This window comes from Muntiacus reevesi, chromosome 5 (genome assembly GCF_963930625.1).
Source record: "Muntiacus reevesi chromosome 5, mMunRee1.1, whole genome shotgun sequence".
NCBI classification, from domain to species: Eukaryota; Metazoa; Chordata; class Mammalia; order Artiodactyla; family Cervidae; genus Muntiacus; species Muntiacus reevesi.
The window spans coordinates 39,425,008-39,452,117 of NC_089253.1; the positions used below are offsets into that span (position 1 = coordinate 39,425,008).

At 38.2% G+C, this 27,110-nt stretch overlaps 1 protein-coding gene across 2 annotated transcripts in view; it reads left to right on the plus strand.

The window, feature by feature from the left end:
• The first annotated feature begins 499 nt into the window (after positions 1-499).
• The window catches only part of LOC136169665 (solute carrier family 22 member 10-like), a 38,081-nt gene continuing 11,470 nt past the window's right edge, over positions 500-27,110 (plus strand). Inside the window, exons 1-5 of one of the 2 annotated variants that reach the window (XM_065937576.1) lie at positions 500-556; positions 653-1,103; positions 1,788-1,891; positions 15,551-15,705; positions 15,804-15,972. In XM_065937576.1, coding sequence (XP_065793648.1) covers positions 702-1,103; positions 1,788-1,891; positions 15,551-15,705; positions 15,804-15,972 — 830 coding nt within the window. In that variant the 5' untranslated portion in view covers positions 500-556; positions 653-701. Of the gene's footprint in view, positions 1,104-1,787; positions 1,892-15,550; positions 15,706-15,803; positions 15,973-27,110 lie in introns of both variants that reach the window. The other variant, XM_065937577.1, reaches the window with a different exon arrangement.

Below are 27,110 nucleotides of genomic sequence, written 5' to 3' on the forward strand. Positions count from 1 at the left end.
GCAAAAGCTGGCTCACTGGAAAATACCCTGATGCTGGGAAAGATTGAAGGCAAAAGAAGCAGGGGGCAGCAGAGGATGAAAGGTTAGATAGCATCACTGACTCAGTGGACATGAGTTTCAGCACACTCTGGGAATTAGCGGAGGACAGAGCCGGTGTGCTGCAGTCCACGCCGTCGCAAAGAGTTGGACATGACTTAGCAAGTGAACAACAACAGCAAAGTACATATAAACACGTAAAACCCTTCCTTTTTTGTTCTTTCCACAAAAAAATCATAAAGCCGTTCAATTCTGTCCTTTCCATCTGAAAATGACTGAATACTGGTAGCAGGTTTATTTTAACTTGTTTGGAGACCATGTACATGCCAAAGTTCATTGTTGCTGATACAGAATCCCTGGGGACAAGCACATCAGAGAGTAAATCTTTAAACAGATTTAATGTTCATCAGATACAAGTATCTTTGGTAAATAATTTTCCCTATGACTATTAAAAAGCGAACATCCTATGCTTCCAAAAGGACTAGGGAAACTGTTTCCATTTCTCTGTTGCAGTAGTGAGGTGAGTTGGATCCACTCGATAGTGAGGAGAACCTGATATGAGGCCACATAGATTTAATGTGAATTAATGAAAGGATACTGTTTTCTCCCTCTGAAGTTGCAGCTTTGAAGTCATTGTGACTCTTCTTGAGGATCCCCTGTCCACAATGGCCTTTGAGGAGCTCCTGGATAAAGTTGGTGGCCTGGGGAAATTCCAGATGCTTCAGATGACTTTAATTCTCCCTTCTCTCATGGTAGTAGTCTGTCACTCACTGTTGGAGAACTTCACTGCAGCCGTTCCTGGTCATCGCTGCTGGGTCCACATTCTTGATAATGCCACTGTCTCTGGTAACGACACAGGGATCCTCAGCCCTGATGTCCTCCTGAGAATTTCCATCCCACTGGATTCGAACTTGAAGCCAGAGAAGTGTCATCGTTTCCTCCACCCCCAGTGGCAACTCCTTCACCTGAATGGGACCTTCCCCAACATGACTGACCTGGACACGGAGGCCTGTGTGGACGGCTGGGTGTATGACCACAGCTTGTTCTCCTCCACCATCGTGACTGAGGTAAAGGCCTCATTTGCCTCTTGTGGGTACTTGTTCTCTGTGTTTAGAATAATGTAAAATAAACACAGGTTCAATATTCAGGTAGCCAGCTTTCATTCATTCTTTTAGCAGTGATTGCTGATTTTTGAAAAATTGTCAATTACTTACAATTTGAGGACACTGAAATTAACAAACTGGTTATGGATTTTACTATCACAAAACTTAAGTTTTGTGTGAAGTTTTATGTTTAGCCAAGGTAGTACTTGATATAAATTGTGGAAAATTATTCTTGGTAACATGCTCTGAGCCTATGTGCAAATTGGAAATATTTATATTAATTTAAAAAATTCCATGTCCTGGATTCTTATCAAAGAAACAAACCAAATACACTTTATTCCATGTGTAAAATCCAGGCATCAGTAATGAAAAAAAAATGCCCTCAATATTTTCAATGTGTGGCAAAATTTGAGAACCAGTGAGGCACACAGTACTAAGTGAATATGATTTGTCATGATAGAACTTAGAGGATTTAGTCGAGGATTTAGAGGATTCCATGCTCAAGCTGAGACTTGAGTAATGTATGTGAGTAAATGTTCCAAGGAAATCAGAGTGTGTGTTCCCTGAGGGTTGTTAGAGTGAGTGAATGTTCGTTGAGGGATATCAGAAGCTGTGAAGCTCCTCTGTGATGGTTTCCTTCTCTTCCAGTGGGACCTCATTTGTGACCATCAGTCACAGAAATCAGTGGGTCAGTCCCTATTCATGGCTGGAATGCTGGTGGGAGGCCTCATATATGGCTTTCTCTCAGACAGGTGAGTATCTCCACATCACTGCTGCCCTTCCTCTGGGTAGTTTCACAGTTTTCTATTAACTCTTTCATGAAGAATTCTTTATTGAGTTCCAATAGGCAGTTTATACTGTTGGTTTCTAGGGAGCTATAGATGGAAATGGAGAATTAGACTTATTGTTACAAATGCAATTTTTTTTTTTTTTTTTTTTTTTTTTGGTCACAGAGCTCATTGTACTGGACACAGAAATAACATCTCTATCAGGTCAGGGGGCATTTCAGAACAGTAGAGGAGGGTTGCCATAAACTTCATTTGTAAAAATGAGCAGAAATTACCGATGAGAAGTGAGAGTAAGGAGCTTCAAGACAGGAGGTTCAATCTTTTTGGAGAAACAATATTGCGGGTTTATATGTTATGGCTCTGTGTTAATTCACTCCTTGGCTCTGTGAGCTAAATGCCTGTGGGTTCTCATATTGGTCCTGCTGTCTTGGTACCCACTGTATTCATTTCTAGAAAACTTTGGTGTTTGGTGAGACGTTTCTGAATCTGGATTAAGAAATAATTATGACTATAATGTGGATGTTTGATTTTGCTTGGTAATATTTCCAGCCACCTGGAAATATTAACTAATCTGTAAACCTCAGGTGATATAATTTGTGTTGTGGGATGTTTGGGTTATCTTGTACCTGGCAGTGGTCACCAAAAGTAAGAGAACGATGGTGGCAGTCACACATCGAGTCCTCTGTAGGGGAAGTGGGAGGCTTAAAGCACTCCTTGTCTGTAAGCCTAATATCATTTCCTCTTACATCTGAAAAAGTCCTCTGTAGCGGAAGTGGAGAGGCTTAAAACAACCCTTGTCTGTAAGCCTAATACTATTTCCTATAACATATGAAAAAGTCCTCTGTAGCAGAAGTGGGAGGCTTAAAACACTCCTTGTCTGTAAGCCTAATACTATTTCCTCTTACATCTGAAAAAGTCCTCTGTAGGGGAAGTGGGAGGCTTAAAACACCCCTTGTCTGTAAGCCTATCATTTCCTCTTACATCTGAAAATTGTGAACTCTGACTGTGTCACCTCTGTGTAATTCATAAGAGATTTCACAGCCAAAGTGCTCATATTGGCCAGTCTTCTAACTGAGCCTTTTACGATGATTCACAACCAAAGCTGATTGATCAATTTAGATAATACTGATGTGTGGAGATGCTTATAGATATGTGTGTGTTAGTGTGTGTCAGTATGTTATGAAGATGAGAGAAGAGAATTCAGTGAAGAAGCAGGAAACTTATAGTTCAGTCAAAGATTTTGAACTAAAAATAGATTAAAAGCTCTGGATATTAGTATCAAAAGCAAAAATAGACAAGTGGGGTTATGTCAAACTAGAAACTTCTCCATTGCAAAGGAAATGATCAGCAAAATGAAATGGAAACCTACAGAATAAGACAAAATATTTGAAAGACATATGTCTGATAAAGAGTTAATATCCAAAGAAACTATTACAACAAATAACAAAAGCTCTCAAATATACTGATTTTTAAAATGGCATAGGATCTCAGTCAATATTTCTCCGAAGAACATGTAGAAATAGTCAATCAGTATATGAGAAGACTCTTTACATCACTAATAACCAGAGAAATAGAAATCAAAAGAATGGTGAGATATATCCTCATGCTGGTTCTGATGGCTATTATATCTAAGATATTGTTGCCAAGATCAATGTCAAGGAGATTTTCCTTTTGCTTTCTTCCAGGAGTTTTGGGGTAATGTTTAAGTCTTAAATTCACTTTTAGTGAATTGAAAAAATTTTTGTAAGTTTTCAGAATTTTCTATATAGAATTTCATACCATATGCAAAGTCAATATAATTCCTCCTTTCCAGTGGATGCTTTTTTTTTTTTTTTTTTCTTGCCTTATAGCTCTTCCAGGACTCATAACACTTATAGGACTTCCAGGATTATGTTGATAGGAGGGGTGAGCTGGCACCTCCTTTCCCCTCCTGAACTGAGAGGAAAATCTTTCAACCTGTCCATACTAAGTATGCTATTATCTGAAGACTCATCATATATTACCTTTATTATGCTGATGCGCATTTCTTCTATCCCTAATTGAGTATTTTTATCATGAAAATATATTGTATTATGTCAAATGGCTTTTCCTGCATCTTTTGAGATGATCATATTATTTTTATTTTTCATTCTATTAATGTTGTATATTGCATACATTGAATTGTGTATGTTGAACTCCAGGCATCCTAGGAATAAATCCCACTTAATCGTAGTGTATAATCCTTTTAGTGTGCTGTTAAATTTGGTTTCTAATATCTTGTTAAGAAAATTTTACATCTCTATTTAGCAGAGATATTGGTCTTTAGTTTTCTTGTAATGTCCTTATCTAGCATGAAAATGGTGGTCTTTTCCTGTGAGTTTGAGAGTGCACTCTCCTCTTTAATTTTTTGGAAATGTTTGAGAAGAATTGGTGTTAATTGTCATTTGAATGTGTGGGAGTACTCACCTGTGAAACCATCTGGTCCTATCTTTTTAAATTTAAATATAGTTGATTTGTAGCATTATATTATCTTCAGGTACACAGAATTATATTTCAATATTTTATAGATTATGCTCCATTTAAAATTATTATGAATTAATGGTTACATTTTTCTGTGCTGTACAGTAGATCCTTGTGGTTTATTTATTTTATACATAAAGGCACATTTATACATAAGAGATACATTTGTATCTTTTAATCCCATACTACTTTATTTTCTGTATCTGTGAAGCTGTTTCTTTATTGTTACATCCATTCTTTTCTATTAGTTTTTGATTTCACATATAAGTGATAGAGTACTTATTTTTCTCTGCCTCCCTCATTCCACTAAACATACAGGTCCATCCACATTGTTGCAAATGACAGAATTTCCTTCTTCTCTATAGCTGAATGATATCCCATTGTATATATGCACCATATCTTGTTTGTTCATTCATCTGTTAATGGCCACTTAGATTGCTTCCATATCTTGGCTATTATAAATAATGTTTCAATGAACACTGGGATACATGTATCTTTCTGAATTATTGCTTTTTTTTTCTGCTTTTTTTTTTTTTTTAGCAATACCAGGAATGGTATTGCTAGATCATATGGTAGTTCTATTTTAATTTTTTGAGGCACCTCCATATTGTTTTATACAGTTTTTGCACCAATTTACATTCCCACCAATATTTCATGAAAGTTCCCTTTTCTCCATACTTCTTCTGACATATGTTATTTGTTGTCTTTTCCTTAATAGTGATCTTGATATGTACAAGGTGATATCTCAGCGTGCTTTTACTTTTCATTTTTCTAGCAATTAATGATGTTGAGCATTTTATCATCTCTCCGTGGACTGTCAGTATGTCCTCAATGGAACAATGTCTATTTAGGTCTTCTAACCATTTTAAAATTTGACTTATTTACTTTTTGATACTGAATTACGTGATCTGTTTAAATACTTCTGACAGTAACAATACATTTTTTATGGGGTAAAATTTTAGTCATTGTTGGTAGTTCAGGTTTTCTGTTTTTATGACTTAGATAAATAGGAATTTATCCATTTATTCTAGCTTATCAACTTTATTCTTTATAAATGTCAGTAGCAGTCTCTTTACAATTCTCTGTATTTCTGTGGTATTAGCTGAAATGTCTCCTTTCTAAAAAAATTTTGAGTCTTCTTTCATTTTATTAGTTTAGATAAAGTTTGTCAATTTTGTTCATTTCTTAAAAAATAATCTCTTGGGTTTGTTGATGTTGTTACTGATTTTCTGGTTTCCATTTTTTTCGTTTTTGACCTTCTCTTTGGTATTTAATTCTTTCTGCTAACTGTGGGCTTGTTTCTCTCTCTCTCTCTTTTTTCTGTTCCTTAAGGTTAAAGTAATGTAGTTTGAGAGGCTTCTTTTTCATAACTGCCCCATCTATTGCTATAAAGTTTATTCTTAGAGCTGATTTAGCAGCACTTCACAAGTTTTGATGTGTTGTATTACCATTTTTGTTTGTTTCAAGATGTTGGGGATTTCTCTTTTGAATTATTTTATGTCCCATTGGCTTTTTAGTTAATTTTTATGTATTTGAAGGTTTCCAACTTTCCATCCATTATTTATATCTAGCTTCATCTTATTGTAGTTAGTTACAAAGATACTTGACAGAATTTCAATCTTCTTAACTTTACTAAGACTTTTTTGTGACATAGTATATAATCTATTTCAGAAAATGTTAACTGTACACTGAAGCATGTGTATTCTGCTGCTGTTGGATGAAATGTTCTTTGTATCTGTTAGGACTGTTTGGTCTAAAGTATAATCCAAGTTTATTGTGCTTTTATTGACTTGCAGTCTGGATGATCTCTTTCCATTGTCAAAAACATGGTATAGAATTTCCCTCCTATCGTTGTATTGTCTATTTCTCCTTTCACATATGTTGTTGTTCATTGTATAGTCACTAAGTCATATCTGACTGTGACCCCATGGATTGCAGCATGCCAGGCTTCCGTGTCCTTCACTGTTTTCTGGGGTTGCACAAACTTGTGTCCATTATGTCAATGATGCCATCCAACAATCTCATCTTCTGTCGCCCTCTACTCCTCCTGTCCTCAATCTTTCCCAGCTTTGGAGTCTTTTCCAGTGAGTTGGCTCTTCATGTCAGGTGGCCAAAGTATTGTATCTTCAGTTTCAGCATCAGTCCTTCCAAGGAATATTCAGGACTGTTTTCCTTTAGGATTGACTGGTTTGATCTCCTTGCAGTCCAAGGGACTCTCAAGAGTCTTCTCCAGCACCACAATTCAAAAGCATCCATTCTTTGGCTCTCAGTCTTCTTAATGGTCCAAATGTCACATCTACACATGACTACTGCAAAAACCATAGCTTTAACTATATGAACCTTTGTCAGCAAAGTGAAGTTTCTGCCTTTTAATATGCTCTCTAGGTTTGTCATAACTTTCTTTAAAAGGTGCAACCTTCTTTTAATTTCATTGCCTCAGGGACCATCTGCTGTGATTTTGGAGTCCAAGACGATAAAATCTATCACTGTTTCTACTTCTTCCCCATCTTTTTGCTATGAAGTGATAGGACCAGATGTCATGATCTTGGTTTTGTGAATGTTGAGTTTTAAGCCACCTTTTTCACTCTCCTCTTTCACCCTCATCAAGAAGCTCCTTAGTTCCTCTTCACTTTCTGCCATTAGAGTGCATTCATCTGCATATCTGAGGTTGTTGATATTTCTCCCGGCAGTCTTGATTCCAGGTTGTGATTCATCCACCCTGGCCTTTCACATGATGTACCCTGTATAAACTTAAATAGACAGGGTGACAATATACAGCCTTGATGGACTCCTTTCTCAATTTTGAACCAGTTCATTGTTCCATGTCTTGTTCTAACTGTTGCTTCTTAACTTGCACATAGGTTTCTCAGGAGACAGATAGGGTGGTCTGGTGTTCCCATCTCTTTAACATTTTTCCACAGTTTGTTGTGATCCATACAGTCAGAGGCTTTAGAATAGTCAGTGGAGCAGAAGTAGATGTTTTTCTGGAACTCCCTTGCTTTCCCTATGATTCAATGAATGTTGGCAATTTGATCTCTGATTCCTCTGCCTTTTCTAAACTCAGCTTGTACATGTGGAAGTTCTTGGTTCACGTATTGCTGAATCCTAACTTGAAGGATTTTGAGCATGGCCTTACTAGCATGAGAAAAGAGCACAACTGTTCAGTAGTCTGAACATTCTTGGGCTTCCCTGGTAGCTCAGTTGTAAAGAATTAGTCTGCAAATCAGGAGCCATAGGATATGCTGGTTCGATTTCTGTGTTGGAAAGAGTCTCTGGAGGAGGGCATGGCAACTCACTATAGCATTCTTGCCTGGAGAATCACATGGACAGAGGATCATGGTGGGCTACAGTCCACAGGGTTGCAAAGAGTTGGACATGACTGAAGTGATTTAGCATGCACATTGAACATTCTTTGGCACTGCTCTTCTTGGGATTGAAATGAAAATTGACCTTTTCCTGTTCTGTGGTCCTACCAAACATTTAAAGTAGAATCAATACCAACCCATCTTAAATTTATCCATATAAATAGAAGATGGGATAATATTTTAAAGTTCATTTACTAAGCCAGCATCGTACTGATACCATAGCAATGAAAAAACAGGGAACTAAAGCTATAGGACAATATCAATGGTAAACATAGATGCAATGATCCTTATTAAAATACTAATAAACCAAATTCAGTGACACAGTAAAAGCATTTTATACCATGAACAAGTGGTTTTTACCCCAAGCATGCAAGAATGGTTCAAAAAAGAAAAAAAAGAATGGTTCAAAACATGCAAATCACTCAACATGATATAGCATATTAACAGAATAAAGGATCATATCAATGGATAGTTAAAAAATTGAAAATATTCAGCATCATGCTTGATGAGATATTTGCTATGACCAGTGTGTTCTCTCGACAAAACTCTGTTAGCCCTTTACCTGCCTCATTTTGTACTCCAAAGCTAAACTTGCCTGTTACTCCAGGTATCTCTTGACTTCCTACATTTGCATTCCAATCCCCTATAATGGAAAGGACACCTTTTTCTGTGTTTGTTCTACAAGATGCTGTAGGTTTTCATAGAACCAGTCAACTTCAGTTTCTTCAGCATCAGTAGTTAGGGCATAGACTTGGATTGCTGTGATGTTGAATGGTTTGTCTTGGCAACAACTGAGGTCATTTCATTGCTTTTGAAATTGCACACACACGATGTATTTTGGACTCTTTAAATATGAGGGCTACTCCATATCTCCTAAGGGATTCTTGTCCACAGTAGTGTATATAATGGCCATCTGAATTAAATTCACTCATATCCATCCATTTTAGTTCACTGATGCCATCTTCTGGTTGACCACGTCCAATTTACCTTGATTCATGGACCTAACATTCCAGGTTCCTATATTATATTGTTCTTTAGGGCATCAGACTTTGTTTTTACCAACAGACACATATGCAACTGAGCTTCATTTGAGCTTTGGTCCAGTTAATTCTTTCTGGAGCTCTTTGTTATTGCCCTTCATTCTTTCCTAGTAGCATATTGGACATCTTCTGACCTGGGGGGCTGGTCTTCTGGGGTCATATCATTTTATGTTTTCATAATGCCAATGGGGTTCTTGCCACAAGAATACTGGAGTGGTTTGCCATTTCCTCCTCCAGTGGACCATGTTTTGCCAGAACTCTTTACTATGACCCACTAGTCTTTGGTGGCCCTGCATGATGTGGCTCCTAGTTCCATTGAGTTACACAAACACCTTCACCAAGACAAGGCTGTGATTCATTGGAAATCTTATCAATTGCAATAACACAAATAAATAAATTATTATACTATGAATGTATTATTATACTACATGAATAAGCTTGACACAAGACACATACTGCATGACTAACTTATATGTGGATTATGAAATACTTGAATCAGAGGAAGATAATGTAGAGAAGTGATTGTCAAGATTTTGGGGGTGAGAGAAATGGGGAGATGTTGGTCAAAGGGTATAAAGTTTCAGTCTTGCAAGATCAATATATCCTGGTTGTGTATGGCACAGTTGTTGTTTTTCAGTCCCTAAGTCATGTCCAACTCTTTGCCACCCCATGGACTACAACATGCCTGGCTCCCACGTCCTTCCTGTCTCCCGGAGTTTGCTCAAATTCATGTCCACTGTGTAGATGATGCTATCTAACCATCTCATCCTTTGACTCTCCCTTTCCTCCTGCCTTCCATCTTTCTCAGCATTAGGGTCTTTTTCAGTGAGTAGGTATAGTTAATGATAATTTACTGTATACTCAAAACTTGCAAGAGACTAGATCATAAGTGCTCTCTCACACACAAAAATTGTATCTGTGACATGATGGGTATGTTAATAAACTTGGTTTAAGTGATCGCTTTGCAATACACATACATCAAATCATCACAATGAACATCTTACATATATGCAATTTATTTGCTTTTGTCAGTTATACCTCAATAAAGTGGACAAATTACCAATGGATTTGAATAGACACATTTGTTTACAAGGAAGATATACAACTTGTAAGAAGCACATGAAAAGAAGCACAACAGCATCACTTATTAAACCATGCCAATCAAAACTATATTGAAACCCCAATATACAAAATAGATAATTAATAAAGACCTACTCATCAAAAAAGCAAGAGAGTTCCAGAAAAACATCTGTTTCTGCTTTATTGGCTATGCCAAAGCTTTTGACTGTGTGGATCACAATAAACTGTGGAAAGTTCTGAAAGAGATGGGAATACCAGACCACCTGACCTGCCTCTTGAGAAATCTGTATGCAGGCCAGGAAGCAACAGTTAGAACTGGACATGGAACAACAGACTGGTTCCAAATAGGAAAAAGGAGTACATCAAGGCTGTATATTGTCACCCTACTTATTTCACTTATATGCAGAGTACATCATGAGAAACGCTGGACTGGATGAAGCACAAGCTGGAATCAAGACCAGGAGAAATGTCAATAACCTCAGATATGCAGATGACACCACTGTTATGGTAGGAAGTGAAGAAGAACTAAAGAACCCCTTGATGCAAGTGAAAGAGGAGAGTGAAAAAGTTGGCTTAAAGCTCAACATTCAGAAAACTAAGATCATGGCATCTGGTCCCATCACTTCATGGCAAATAGATGGGGAAACAGTGGAAACAGTGGCTGACTTTATTTTGGGGGGCTCCAAAATCACTGCAGATGGTGATTGCAGATGTGAAATTAAAAGACGCTTACTCCTTGGAAGAAAAATTATGACCAACCTAGACAGCATATTAAAAAGTAGAGACATTACTTTGTCAACAAAGGTCTGTCTAGTCAAGGCAATGGTTTTTCCAGTGGTCATGTATGGATGTGAGAGTTGTACTGTGGAGAAAGCTGAGTGCTGATGAATTGATGCTTTTGAACTGTGGTGCTGGAGAAGACTCTTGAGAGTCCCTTGGACTGCAAGGAGATCCAACCAGTCCATCCTGAAGGAGATCAGTCCTGGGTGTTCATTGGAAGGACTGATGTTGAAGCTGAAACTCCAATACTTTGCCACCTGATGCAAAGAGCTGACTCATTTGAAAAGACCCTGATGCTGGAAACTGTTGAAGGCAGGAGGAGAAGGGGACGACAGAGGATGAGATGGTTGGATGGCATCACGGACTCAATGGGCATGAGTTTGAGTAAATTCTGGGAGTTGGTGATGGACAGGGAGGCCTGGCGTGCTCTGGTCCATGGGATCACAAGGAATCAGACATGACTGAGCGACTGAACTGAACTGAACTGAAACACCTACTGTATGGCAGAGGGAGTTGGATAAGGGAATGGCAACCCACTCTAGTATTCTTGCCTGGAGAATCCCATGGACAGAGGACCTTGGTGGGCTACAATCCATGGGGTCGCAAAGAATTGGACACAACTGAGTGACTAACACACCTGTACACACATAGCAGAGGGACCTCTACTCCATACTCTGTAATGACCTATGTGGGAAAAGAGTCTAGAAAAGAGTAGAACCCCTTGGACAGCAAGGAGATCAAACCAGTCAATCTTAAAGGAAATATTCATTGGAAGGACTCATGCTGAAGCTGAAGTTCCAACACTGGCCACCTGATGGCGAAGAGCTGACTCTTTGGAAAAGACCTTCATGCTAGAAAAGATTGAGGGCAGGAGGAGAAGGGAGTAATGGAGGATGAAATGGTTGGATGGCATCAGTGACTCAATGGACAAGAGTTTGAGCAAATTCTGGGAGATAAGGAAGGACAGGAAAGCCTGATGTGCTGCAGTCCATGGGGTCACAGAGTTGAATTCAACTTAGTAACTGAACAATGACTACATGTGTATGTATAACTGACTCGCGTTGCAGTACAGAGGAAACTAGCACAACATTAAATCAAGTGTACTCCAACTTAAAAAATCTGAATTGAAACCAGTTCAAACATCCTAGGATGACTAGAATAACAATAAGTAAAAATCAGAAATGAGTGTGATGATAGTTCAAGAGGATGTGGAACTCACCCTCCCACCTGAACACATTAAAAACTATATCCATACATGGAACGACCCTCAGTGAGCACTACTGTGAAAGTAGCGTAAGGATTTCCCTGACAGCCCAGTGGTTAAGACATCACCTTCTAGTTCAGGGCTTGTCAGTTTGATCCCTGGGTCAGGAAATTAAGATCCCATATACTTTGAGGCCTAAAAACCAAAACCTAAAGCAGAAGCAATATTTTAACAAACTCAATAAAAGACTTTAAAAGATGGTCCATATCACACCTTATCTTCGACAAAGGAGGCAAGAATATACAATGGAAAAAAGACAACCTCTTTAACAAGTGGTGCTGGGAAAACTGGTCAACCACTTGTAAAAGAATGAAACTAGAACACTTTCTAACACCACACACAAAAATAAACTCAAAATGGATTAAAGGTCTAAATGTAAGACCAGAAACTATAAAACTCCTAGAGGAGAACATAGGCAAAACACTCTCCGACATAAATCACAGCAGGATTCTCTATGACTCACCTCCCAGAATATAGGAAATAAAAGCAAAACTAAACAAATGGGACCTAATGAAACTTAAAAGCTTTTGCACAACAAAGGAAACTATAAGCAAGGTGAAAAGACAGCCCTCAGAATGGGAGAAAATAATAGCAAACGAAGCAACAAAGGACTAATCTCAAAAATATACAAGCAACTCCTGAAGCTCAATTCCAGAAAAATAAATGACCCAATCAAAAAATGGGCCAAAGAACTAAACAGACATTTCTCCAAAGAAGACATACAGATGGCTAACAAACTCATGAAAAGATGCTCAACATCACTCATTATCAGAGAAATGCAAATCAAAACCACAATGAGGTACCATTACATGCCAGTCAGGATAGCTGCTATCCAAAAGTCTACAAGCAAGAAATACTGGAGAGGGTGTGGATAAAAGGGAAGCCTCTTACACTGTTGGTGGGAATTCAAACTAGTACAGCCGCTATGGAGAACAGTGTGGAGATTTCTCAAAAAACTGGAATTAGAACTGCCATATGACCCAGCAATACCACTTCTGGGCATACACACTGAGGAAACCAGATCTGAAAGAGACACGTGCACCCCAATGTTCATCGCAGCACTGTTTATAATAGCCAGGACATGGAAGCAGCCTAGATGCCCATCAGCAGATGAATGGATAAGGAAGCTGTGGTACATATACACCATGGAATATTACTCAGCCGTTAAAAAGAATTCATTTGAATCAGTTCTAATAAGATGGACGAAACTGGAGCCCATTATACAGAGTGAAGTAAGCCAGAAAGATAAAGAACATTACAGCGTACTAACACATATATACGGAATTTAGAAAGATGGTAACGATAACCCTATATGCAAAACAGAAAAAGAAACACAGAAGTACAGAACAGACTTTTGAACTCTGTGGGAGAAGGTGAGGGTGGGATGTTTCAAAAGAACAGCATGTATATTATCTATGGTGAATCAGATCACTAGCCCACGTGGGATGCATGAGACGAGTGCTCGGGCCTGGTGCACTGGGAGGACCCAGAGGAGTCGGGTGGAGAGGGAGGTGGGAGGGGGGATCGGGATGGGGAATACGTGTAACTCAATGGCTGATTCGTGTCAATGTATGACAAAACCCACTGAAATGTTGTGAAGTAATTGGCCTCCAACTAATAAAATAAAATTTAAAAAAAAAAAAAAAAAAAAGAACTGCCATATGACCCAGCAATACCACTTCTAGGCATACACACCGAGGAAACCAGATCTGAAGGAGACACGTGCACCCCAATGCTCATCACAGCACTGTTTATAATAGCCAGGACATGGAAGCCACCTAGATGCCCATCAGCAGATGAATGGATAAGGGAGCTGTGGTACATGTACACCATGGAATATTACTCAGCCATTGAAAAGAATTCATTTGAATCAGTTCTAATGAGATGGATGAAACTGGAGCCCATTATACAGAGTGAAGTAAGCCAGAAAGATAAAGACTAATACAGTATACTAACGCATATATATGGAATTTAGAAAGATGATAACGATAACCCTATATGCAAAACAGAAAAAGAGACACAGATGTACAGAACAGACTTTTGGACTCTGTGGGAGAAGGCAAGGGTGGGATGTTTTGAGAGAACAGCATCGAAACATGTATATTATCTATGGTGAAACAGATCACCAGCCCATGCTGGATGCATGAGACAAGTGCTTGGGACTGGTGCCCTGGGAAGACCCAGAGGAATCGGGTGGAGAGGGAGGTGGGAGGGGGCATCGGGATGGGGAATACATGTAAATCCATGGCTGACTCATGTCAATGTATGACAAAAACCACTACAATATTGTAAAGTAATTAGCCTCCAACTAATAAAAATAAATGAGAAAAAAAAAAAAGATGGTCCATATCAAAGAAAATCTTTTTTTAAAAAAGGAGATTCATTTGACGTCTTTAGCATTATTATTTCTGGAAAAGTATTTTGCTTTGAAATTTATTTTATTTGATGTTGATATAAATATTCCAGCTTATTATTATTACTATTTGTGTTGTATATCTTTTTTGTCAATTTAGTTTTAACCTATAATAATTTAAGTACTATTGTGGGAAGTATGGGCTTCCCTGGTGGCTCAGATGGTAAAGAATATGCCTGTGATTCAGGAAAAGCAAAAAATTAAGTTTTCAAAGAAATCCATTCTGGTAATTTCTATCAGTTGAAATTAATTTGATATGATTGCTACAACTTTTGTCTATCAAATCATTTTATGTTTTCTAAATTATTTTCTTTATGATAATGATTACATATATGATTATTTGATGTGTTTATTCCTATGTTGCTCATTTTCTGTTTTCGGAGGAACTGTTTGAATACTTTAAGAATTCCTTTTAAATATTGCAGAGAAATTCCTGATCCCAAACATGTTTATCTATTTTTATTACTGGATATATAGATTTGCACATCCTATTAAGTCCTAGATGTTTCCACTAAGACTCTGTTTTCATGACTCTCAGTGAAACCGAAATTTTATTTTTCCTTCTTTTGTCCTTCATCTTTTCCTGTTCATTCTCCATCTTACATAGTTTTTCTCTCTGAGAGATTTATATAATATCCTCTATCTATGTTGTAGTGCTTTTACATTTTGTTCTAGAAAAGCATATTGCTTGAGACCAATAAATCCAGATTCAACAAAGAGTGATCCTTACATAAACCTCCTACAACTTTGTTGCATTCCCCACCAATCTTTTGTATCAGTGTAGCCTTAATCTGTCTGATCCTAGAGACCCAAGTACACTTTTAGCTCTTTTGTGGTCTACACATTGGATAGACTATCTAGTTTGTTAAATATGTAAGTTAGTAAAATATGTGCTTACAGTATGTTACAATTTCCAACATTGTAGTTCTCTTTATATGCTAGATGACAGAGTCCATTGGTGATTGGAGTATGAAGTTTTGGTATTGCTAGTGTACATTGTAGACAAGGAATGTTATTTGAGGAGATTTCCATTGTTGATTTAGCTCTTGATTTTTCAAGCGTTCAGGTACAAAGAATCATTTGTTAAAGCATTCTTTACATTTCAGTGTATGGTTTTGCTTTCTTAATGTTTTGCCCCAAATTATCATTGCTTTCGTATTCTAACTGCCTTCTGTTTCTTAGGTTTGGGCGGAAGTTGATTCTCAGGTGCTGTCTTCTCCAGCTTGCCATCTCTGGGACCTGTGCAGCCTTTGCCCCCACCTTCCTCATTTACTGCTCCTTACGCTTCTGGTCAGGCTGTTCTGCTGTGGTCATCATATCAAATAACAGTATGCTCGGTAAGTTGACAATTTCGATCTCTTCCATTTATCAAACCTTAAATTTGATCCTGAATTTTCGTCATCTAACATTACTACCTCAATTGTGTTTCTTTCAGTTACAGAGTGGACTAGATCCCAGTCAAAAGCCATGGTAATAACACTGATAGCCTGTGCCCTTAGTATTGGACAGATGATGCTGGGAGGACTGGCCTTTGTCTTTCGAGAGTGGCGCACCCTGCAGCTGGTGGTGTCTGTACCTTTCTTTGTCTTCTTTCTCTCCTCAAGGTAAAATCTTCTCTCTCACTCTGACTTAAGGGAACTGGGATGAAAATGCATATTGAATTGCAATATATTGACTTCCTTATTCCCTGGACCCATTCTTATTGTTTGGCTATAAAACCCATGTTTCTCATCTGTTCATTCTATACACTTTGAGATTCCAGGAGCAGCTTTGTTGTTGTCATTCACTTGCTAAGTCACGTCTGACTCTTTGCAGCCTCAAGGACTGTAGCATGATAGGATCCTTTGCCTTCCACTGACTTCCAAGGTTTCCTCCAATTCATGTCTATTGACTCAGTGATGCTATCTAACCATCTTATCCTCTGCCTCCCCCTTCTCCTTTTGCCTTCAGTCTTTCTGAGTATCAAGTCTTTCCCAATGAATCATTTCTCCACATCAGGTGGCCAAGGAATTGGAGCTTCAGCTTCAGCATCAGTCCTTTCAATGAATATGTAGGGTTGATTTCCTTTAGGATTGACTTGTTTGATCTTGCTGTCCAGGGGACTCTCAAGAGTCTTCTCCAGCACCACGGTTCAAAAGCATCAATTCCTTTGGTGCTCAGCCTTCTTTATGGTCCAACTCTCACATGCGCACCTGATTACTGGAAAAATATAACCTTGACTGTATGAACCTCTGTCAGCAAAGTGATGTCTCTGCTTTTTAATATGCTATCTAGGTTTGTCATAGCTTTCCTTTCAAGTAGCTAGTATTTTTTACTTTCATGGCTGCAGTTAAAGGTCCACAGTGATTTTGGAACCCAGGAAAATAAAATCTGTCACTGCTTCCACTTTTCCCCCTTCTATTTGTCATGAAATGATGGGACAAGATGCCATGATTTTAGTATTTTTGTAATATCTAGATAAGATTTATTGATCAGATTGTTTTAGAAAACCAACATCAAAACACTGACAAGATACGTCAATACAGATCGGACATTTTAGGGTAAATCCATTGTATTTCCTACCTGCTTGTAGGTAACTAGGTAAGGTGGAAAAACTATCCTGATCATAAGACATGCACATCAGACTGCAAAAGGACTTCCACACTATTTAACAGAGCTGTGGTAAATAGCTTTAAAGTAAGGCAGGCATCATGTGTTGCCTAAGCAAACCCTATACCAAGAGTTTTTTGAAAGTTGAGTTTCAAACCAGGTTTTTCACTTTCCTCTTTCACCCTCAACAAGAGGCTCTTTCGTTCCTCTTCACTTTCTGCCCTTAGTGTGGTATCATCTGCATATGTGAGGTTTTGATATCTCTCCTGGCAATCTTGATTTCAACTTGTGCTTCACCCACCCTGGCATTTTGCATGACGCACCCAGCATATAAGTTAAATAAGCAGGGTGACAATATACAGCCTTGTGACATACTCCTTTCCCACTTTTGAATCAGTCCATTGTTCCATGTCCAGTTCTAATTGTTGCTTCTTGATCTGCATACAGGTTCAGGGACAGGTAAGGTGGTCTGGTACTCCTATCTCTTTAAAAATTTCCACAGTTTGTTGTGATCCACACAGTCAAAGGCTTTAGCATAAATGAAGCAGAAATAGATGTTTTTCTGGAACTCCCTTGCTTTCTCTATGATCCAGTGGATGTTGGCAATTTGATCTCTGCTTCCTCTGCCTTTTCTAAACCCAACTTGTAAATACATTTTGAAGTTTTCAATTCATGTACTGATGAAGCCTAGGTTGATGGACTTTGAGCATTACCTTGCTAGTATGCGAAATGAGTGCAATTGTATCATAGCTTGAACATTCTTTGACACTGCCCTTCTTCGGGATTGGAATGAAAACTGACTGGAGGAAAGAATAGGGAATAACAATGAACTTTTGGATAGGGGGTTTTAGGTATTTTCTTGCCATCCTTCTTCATACCTCTTATTAGTATAGAGCTAATAGAGTTATTTGAAAAGTATTTTCCTTAATATCAAATATTGTCTCAAATATTTTAAAAAGGTATACTATCAGTTTTTTGCCTTTGAAATTAATATGGTTACAGTAGATTTTCAGTGATTTTCTATGTTGCAGATGAAACTGAATAAAAAGACAGCAAATATATTCAGAGAGAAGTTTGCTGAAATAGTAGCATGATTTCTCCAGTGTGAAAATGGCATGCATATTTGGTGTTTTACATTATGTGTTGAGCAGTCTCTCTTTCCTTAAGTAATTTTAACAAACATTTTTTTTAATGAACAAAACATTTTTTAAAATTTAGTTAACTACCTGACCTATTTACAATATTTTTTTTTCTATTCTCTTAGAATGGGACTGGTGATGGGACCAGATGCTATGATCTTCACTTTTTAAATATTGAGTTTTAAGCCAACTTTTTCACTCTCCTCTTTCACCTTCATCAAGAGGCTCTATAATTCCTCTTCACTTTCTGCCATTAGGGTGGTGGTGTCTGCATATCTGAGGTTATTGATATTTCTCCTGGCAATCTTGATTCCAGCTTGTGATTCATCTAGTCAGGCATTTCACATGATGTCCTTGCTGTGGCTAGGACTTCCAAAACTATGTTGAACAGTATTGTCTAGAGTGGACATCCTTATTTTGTTCCTGGTCTTAGAGGAAAGACTTTCAGTTTTTTACCATTGAAAATAATGTGTGCTGTGGATTTCTCCTATATGGCCTTTATTATGTTGAGGTAGTTTCCTTCTATGCTCATTTTCTGGGAAGTTAATCATAAATGGGTGTTGAATTTTGTCAAAAACTTTTCTGCTTCTATGGAAATTGTCTTAAGGCTTTTATCTTTTAATTTGTGACTATGGTGCATCACATTGATTGATTTCTGTATAAGCATTATTGTATCCCTGGGATAAACCCCACTTGATCATAGTGTATGATCCTTTTAATGTGCTATTAGATTCATTTTGCTAGTATTCTACTGAGGATTTTTGCATCTATGTTCACCAGTGATATTTCCCTGTAATTTTCTTCTTTGTGTGTGATATCTTTGTCTGGTTTTGGTATCTGGGTGATGATGGCCTTGTAGAATGAGTTTGGGAGTGTTCCTCTCTCTGCAATTTTCTTGAAAGTGTTTGAGAAGGATAGACAGTTGGCTCTTCTCTAGACATATGATATAATAGAAATCACCTGTGAAACCATCTGGCCCTGGACTTTGGTTTGTTGCAAGATTTTTGATCACAGTTTCAATTTCAGTGCTTGTGATTGGTCTGTTCATATTTTCTATTTCTTTCTAGTTCAGTCTTGGAAAGTTGTACTTTTCTAAGAGTTTTTCCATGTCTTCCAGGTTGTCCATTTTATTGGCATATAGTTGCTCATAGTAGTCTCTTTTGATCCTTTGTATATTTGTGGTATCTTTTGTAACTTCTCACTTTTCATTTCTAATTTTATTGCTTTGAGTCTTCTTCCTGTTTGCTTGATGAGTCTGGATAAGGGTTTATCCATTTTGTTTATTTTCTCAAAAAGCAGCTTTTAGTTTTATTGATCATCACTATTATTTTCTTCATTTATTTATGCTCTGATTTTTATGATTTCTTTCCTTCTACTAACTTTGGCCCCTTTTTATTCTTCTTTTTCTAATTGCTTTAGCTGTAAGATTAGGTTCTTTATTTGAGATTTTTCTTGTTTCTTGAGGTAGAATTGTACTGCTATAAACTTCACTCTCAGAACTGTTTTTGCTGCATTCTGTTGGTTTTGAATGCAAGACCCAGATTTCCCCACAGCCAGTCCCTCCCATCAGGAGGCTTCCACAAGTCTCTTATCCTCATCCATCAGAGTGCAGACAGAATGAAAGCCACAGTCTCAGAAACTAACCAAAATTGATCACATGGATCACAGCCTTGTCTAACTCAATGAAACTACGAGTCATGCCATGTAGGGTCACTTAAGATGGGCAAATCATGGTGGAGCGTTCTGACAAAATGTGGTCCACTGAGAAGGGAGTGGCAAAGCACTTCAGCATTCTTGCCTTGAGAACCCCATGAACAGCATGAAAAGGCAAAAGATACGACATTGAAAGTTGAACTCCCCAACTCGGTAGGTGAACAATATGCTGCTGGAGAAGCGTGGAGAAATTGCCCCAGAAGGAATGAAGAGGTTGAGCCAAAGTGGAAACAGCGCCTGGTTGTGAATGTGTCTGGTGGTGAAAGTAAAGTTCTATGTTATAAAGAACAATATTGCATAGGAACCTGGAATGTTAGGTCCGTGAATCAAGGTAAATTGGAAGTAGTTAAACAGGAGACGACAAGAGTGAACATCAAAGTTTTAGGAATCAGTGAACCAAAATGGACCAGAACGGGCAAATTTAACTCAGATGACCATTATATCTACTACTGTGGGCAAGAATCCCTTAGAAAAAAATGGCGCAACCCTCATAGTCAACAAAAGAGTCCAAAATGCAGTACTTGGGTGCAATCTCAAAAATGATAGAATGATCTCTGTTCGTTTCTAAGGCAAACCATTCAATATCACAGTAATCCAAGTCTATGTCTCAACCACTAGTGCTGAAGAAGCTGAGGTTGAACAATTCTTTGAAGAGCTACAAGACCTTCCAGAACTAACACCAAAAAAGATTTCCTTTTCATCATAGGGGACTAGAATGCAAAAATAGGAAGTTAAGAGATACCTGGAGTAACATGTAAGTTTGGCCTTGGAGTACAAAATGAAGCAGGTCAAAGGCTAACAGAGTTTGGCCAAGAGAATGAACTGGTCATAGCAAACACCCTCTTCCAACAACACAAGAGATGACTCTACACATGGACATCACAATGGTTAATCAGATTGATTATAACCACAAAATCAGATTGATTATACTCTTTGCAGGCAAAGATGGAGAAGCTCTATACAATCAGCAAAAACAAGACTGGGAACTGACTGTGACTCAGATCATGAACTCCTTATTGCAAAATTCAGATTTAAATAGAAGAAAGTAGGAAAAACCTCTAGGCCATTTATGTATGAACTAAATCAAATCCCTTTCAATTATACAGTGGAAGTGACAAATAGGTTACAGGGATTAGATCTGATAGACAGAGTTCTAGAAGATCTATGGATGGAGGTTTGTAACACTGTAGGGAGGCAATGATCAAAATCATCCCCAAGAAAAAGAAATGCAATAATGCAAAATGGTTATCTGAGGAGGCCTTACAAATAACTGAGAAAAGAAGAGAAGCAAAGGCAAAGGAGAAAAGGAAAGATATATCCATCTGAATGCAGAGTACCAAAGAATAGCAAGGAGAGGTGAGAAAGCCTTTCTAAGTGATCAGTGTAAAGAAATAGAGGAAAACAATAGGATGGGAAAAACTAGAGACATTTCAAGAAAATTAGACACCAGGGGAACATTTCATGGAAAGATGAGCACAAAAAAGGACAGGAAGAGTATGAACCTAAAAGAAGCAGAAGATATTAAAAGGAGGTAGCAAGAATACACAGAAGAACTATACAAAAAAGATCTTATTGACCCAGATAACCATGATGGTGTGATCACTCACCTGCTGGAATGAGTGTCTGTCCAGTCAGACATCCTGGAGCCCAAAGTCAAGCAGGCCTTACAAAGCATGACTATGAACAAAGTTAGTGGGGGTGATGGAATTCCAGTTAAGCTGTTTCAAATCCTAAAAGATGATGCTGTGAATGTGTTGCACTCAATATGCCAGCAAGTTTGGAAAAACTGCAGTGGCCACAGGAATGGAAAAAATCAGTTTTCATTCCAATCCCAAAGAAAGGCAATGCCAAAGAATGTTCAAACTACTGCACAATTGCACTCATCTCACACAGTAGCAAAGTAATGCTCAAAATTCTCCAAGTTAGGCTACAACAGTACATGAACCAAGAACTTCCAGATGTTCAAGTTGGATTTAGAAAAGGCAGAGGAACCAGAGATCAAATTGAAAACATCCATTGGATCATAGAAAAAGCAATAGAATTCCAGAAAAACATCTACTTCATTGACTTCAAAGGCTAAACCCTTTGACTGTGTGGATCACAACATACTGTGGAAAATTCTTAAAGACCACCTTACCTACCTCCTGAGAAACCTGTTTGAAGGTCAAGAAGCAACAGTTAGGACCAGACCAGACTGGTTCCAAATTGTGAAAGGAGTACATCAAGACTATATATTGTCACACTACTTATTTTACTTATATGCAGAGGACATCATTCAAAATGCTGGACTGGATGAAGCTCAAGCTAGAATCAAGATTGCCAGGAGAAATAACATGTACCTTAGATATTCAGAAGACACCACTCTAATGGCAGAAAGTGAAGAGGAACTAAAGAACCTCTTGAAAGGGAAGAGTTAAAAGCTGGTTTAAAACTCAACATTCTTAGGGCCTACACTATAGCTGACGAGTTAGATTAAGAGCGATGAGCCCAGAAATCTGCATTTTTAACAAGCTTGCCTTATGAAATGTCTGCTCACTATAATTTGAGAATTGCTAGACTTGGCCCTTAATTTGACATTGCTGAAATGGTGCTTGTTTTTCCATCTGGAACCCTCCCTAAAAACTCTCAACAGTATTAAACATCCTTCCCCCCTACCCCCAAAGAAACATAATACCTCAACATACAAAAACTAAGATCATGGCATCTGATCTCATCACTTCATGACAAATAGATGGGGAAAAAATGGAAAGTGACAAACTTTATTTTCTTGGGCTCCAAAATCACTGTGGATGGTGACTGCAGCCATGAAATTAAAAGAGGCTTGCTCCTTGGAAGCAAAGCTATGACAAACCTAGACAGTGTATTAAAAAGCAGAGACAGCACTTTACCGACAAAGTTCCATCTAGTCAAAGCTATGGTTTTTTCCAGCAGTCATGTATAGGTGTGAGAGTTGGACCATAAAAGGCTGAGCACCAAAGAATTGTTGCCTTTAAATTGTGGTGCTGGAGAAGACTCTTGAGAGTCCCTTGGACTGCAAGGAGATCAAACCAGTCCATCCTAAAGGAAATCAGTGCTGAATATTCAGTGGAAGGAGTGATGCTGATGCTGAAGCTCTAATATTTTGGCAGCCTGATACAAAGAGTTGACTCATTAGAAAAGGCCCTGATGCTGGAAAAGATTGAAAGTGGAAGACAGAAGATGAGATGGTTGGATGGCATCACTGACTTAATGGACATGAGTTTGAGCAAGCTCTGGGAGACAGAGAAGGACAGGGAAGCCTGGCATGCTGCAGTTCATGGGGTTGCAAAGAGTCAGACATGACTGAGCAACTGAACAAAACCACCCAATAGGTTTTGGGTGGCCCAATAGGTTTTGGATCACTGTGTTTTTGCTGTCATTTGTTTCCAGGTATTTTTTATTTTCTCTTTGGTTCCTTTAGTGATCTTTTGGTTGTTTAGAAGCGTATTGCTTAGTTTCCATGTGTTTGTGTTTTTTGCAGTTTTTCCCTGTAATTGATATCTAATTTCAGCATTGTGGTCAGAAAAGATGCTTGATATGATTTTAATTTTCTTAAATTTATGGAAGCTTGGTTTGTGACCCAAGATCTGATCTATCCTGGAGAGCCATATGCTATTGAGAAGAAAGTGTATTCTGATGATTTTGGATGGAATGTCATGTAAATATCAATTAAGTCCATTTGTTCTCATATGTCACCTAAGGCTTGCATTTTCTTATAAATTTTTTTTCTGTGTAATTTGTTCATTGGTGTAAGTAGGGGTGTTAAAATCCCCCAGTGTTATTGTGTTACTGTTGATTTCCCCTTTCATGGCTGTTAGCATTTACTTTATATTTTGAGGTGCTCCTTTGTTGGGTGCATAAATATTTACAATTCTTATATCTTCTTGGATTGATCCCTTGGTCATTATGTACTGTCCTTCCTTGCCTCTTATAACAGTCCTTACTCTAAAGTCTATTTTGTCTGTTATGAGTATTGCTACTCCAGCTTCCCTGTGATTTTTGTTTGCATTATCTTTTTCCATCCCTTCACTTTCAGTCTATACACGTCGCTAGGTCTAAAGTGGGTCTCTTGTAGACAGCTTATATATGGGTCTTATTTTTTTATTCATTCAGTCAATCTGTATTTTTTGGTTGAAGCTTTTAATCTATGTACATTTAAGGTAATTATTAATATTTATATCCTTATTACCATTTTATTAATTGTTTTGGGTATGTTTTTGTAGGTCTTTTCCTTCTCTTAGATTTCCTGCCTAGAGGAGTTCCTTTATCATATGTTGTAAAGCTGGTTTGGTGTTGCTAAATTCTCTTAACTTTCGCGTGTCTGTAAAATTTTTTATTTCTCCATTGAATTTGAATGAGATCCTTGCTGGGTAGAGTATTTTTGGTTGTAGTTTTTTTTCCTTTCATTACTTTAATTATATTCTGGCCTGCAGTGTTTCTGCAGAAAGATCAGATTTAACCTCATGGGGATTCCTTTGTATAGTATTTGTTGCTTTACCCTTGCTGCTTTTAATATTTTTCTATGTATTTAATTTTTTTCAAATTTGATTAATATGTGTCTGTCATGCTTCTCCCCTGAGTTTATCCTGTATCAGATTCTCTGTGCTTCTTGGACTTAATTGGCTATTTCCTTTCTCGTTAGGGTAGTTTTCAACTATAATCTCTTCAAATATCTTCTTACCCCTTTCTCTTTCTCTTTTTTTTTCTTTTCTGGGATCCCTGTAATTTGAATGTGTGCATTTAATATTGTCTCAGAGGTATCTGAGATTGTCCTCAATTATTTTAACTCTCTTTTTTATTCTAGTCTGCTTCAGTTATTTCCAGCAAACTATCTTCCAGCTCACTTATTCATTCTTTTGATTCAGTTATTCTTCTGTTGATTCCTTCTAGAGTATTTTAAATTCAGTTTTTGTGTTGTTCATCACTTTTTTAAAATTCTTTATTTCTTCTAGTTCCTTACTAAGGGTTTCTCGCATTTGCTCCATTCCATTTCTGAGATTTTGTATCATCTTTACTATCAGTGGGCTTCCCTGGTAGCTCAGCTGGTAAAGAATCTGCCTGCAATGCAGGAAACCCTGGTTCAATTCCTGGGTTGGGAAGTTCCGCTGGAGAAGAGACAGGCTACCCACTCCAGTGTCCTTAGGCTTACTCTGAATTCTTTTTCCTGTAGATTTTCTATTTCCTGTTTGTTTATTTGGTCTTGTGGGTTTTTACCTTCTCCTTCATCTGCACAATATTTCTCTGTCTTTTTTATTTTGTCTGACTTTCTGTGTTTAAGTTTTCCTTTCCCCAGGCTGCAGGGTTATAATTCTTCTTGCTTCTGGTCTTTCCCCTAAGTGGGTGAGTTGGTCTAGTGCCTTGTGTAGAGAGGGACGAGTGTCTGCATTCTGATGGGTGGAGCTGAATCTTCTCCCTCTGATGGGAGGGTTGTGTAAAGTGGTGTGTTTTGGGGTGTCTGTGAGCTTAGTATGACTTTTGGTAGCTTGTCTGCTGATGACTTGGTTTGTGTTCCTATTTTGCCTGCTGTTTGGCATGAGGTGTGCAGCGCTAGGTACTACGGGCAGTTGGGTGGAACTAGGTCTTGGATTTGGATGGAGGCCTTTATGGGAGCTGTCACTGATTAATAGTCCCTGGGGCAAGGAATCCTTTGTTCAATGTCTTGGACTCGGTGCTTCCACCCTAGAGGCTCAGGCCAGACTTCCAGTCAGGGAATCAATACCCCACAAGCCATTCATCATGGTAATAAAAGATAAAAAAGAAAAAAAGAAAAAAAAAAAAAACCCACGAAGCACAAAAAGGAAACTCTGAAAAATATTAAAGCAAAATCTAAAAAGCAGAAACAAGAGCAAAGGAAACAAGCATGTGCATGCACGTGCGTCAGCACACGCACACACATGCGCGCGCGCGCACACACACACACACACACACACACACACACACCAGAAACCAAAACAAAACCAAGAAAGCAAAGTACAAGAGAGCAACCAGACAAACAAAGGAAACCCAAAATGAGATCAACTAATTAAAAACAAAACTAACAAAAATACAGAACAGAAAATAAAACCAAAGCAGAGTGCCAACTGAGGAATAAAGCAAAGAAAGCAAAACAAGCATGGAAAAATGATTTAAAAAAAAGAACAACAGAAAAGCAAAGTTAATATAGAAGTATATAAAAGATATATATGTATGTATATATATATATTTAAAAAACAAAAGAAGTCTCCACAAAATGAAAAGAACCAACCCCCCAAAACAGAACAGAAAGCCAAAGTAAATCCATGGCTGATTCATGTCAATGTATGACAAAAACCACTACAATATTGCAAAGTAATTAGCCTCCAACTAATAAAAATAAATGGAAAAAAATTAAATAAAAGGAGAAAAAAGTGACAAAAAACAAAAACCCAAAATAAAAGTAGAGATAGATTTAAAAAATTAAAAGTATGGTTAAAAAAGAATCCAAAAAAATAAATAATAATAATAAAGACAGCAACCACTACAGCAGAGAACAAAGAAATTTCAAAAATAGCCAAAGTGAAAGTGAAGTTGCTCAATCGTGTCTGACTCTTTGTGACCCCGTGGACTGTAGCCTACCAGGCTCCTCTGTCCATGGGATTTTCCAGGCAAGAATATTGGAGTGGGTTGCCATTTCCTTCTCTAGGAGATCTTCCTGACCCAGTGATAATGGAACAAATCAAAACACAAAAACAATAATAAATGTTTTCCTAGGGTCTCAGCCATTGGTGTCCTTTGCCCCACCATGAGCCATAGCCCACCACCGCTTTCCCAAAAGACCCCCCATTGCTGGGGAGGGCTAATCTCTAGACTTGCTGTGGACCCTGTGAGGACAGCTGAGACTCTAATTTGGCCCTCCTCCCATGTATGCTTGCCATCAATATCCACAGCTGCCAGAGCTAGAGCATTTTCTTTTGTGGGAGCATTCCTTATACTCTCATATATTCCATAGATGCAAAGTCCTTAGTTGATGTTGGGTATTTAATCTGCAGCTTGAGCAGCTGATGAAAAAGTTTTTGATCCTCTTACTTAATTGCCCTGCCCCTGGTGCTCACTTGTGGTTTTATCACCAACTCTGCATGTGGTCCACTCACAGGAGTCTGCTCCTAAGGCTGCCCTGGAGGACTCAGGTCTGCTGCAGTGGGGACCAGGCATGGAGGTGCCATAGCTGCTTGAGTTGAGGGAGGCTGGTGGTGCCTGGGGTACAGGGAAGCCAGCGGCCATGGATGCAAGAGATAAGACTCTATTGGTTGCTTTCCCTCACCTCC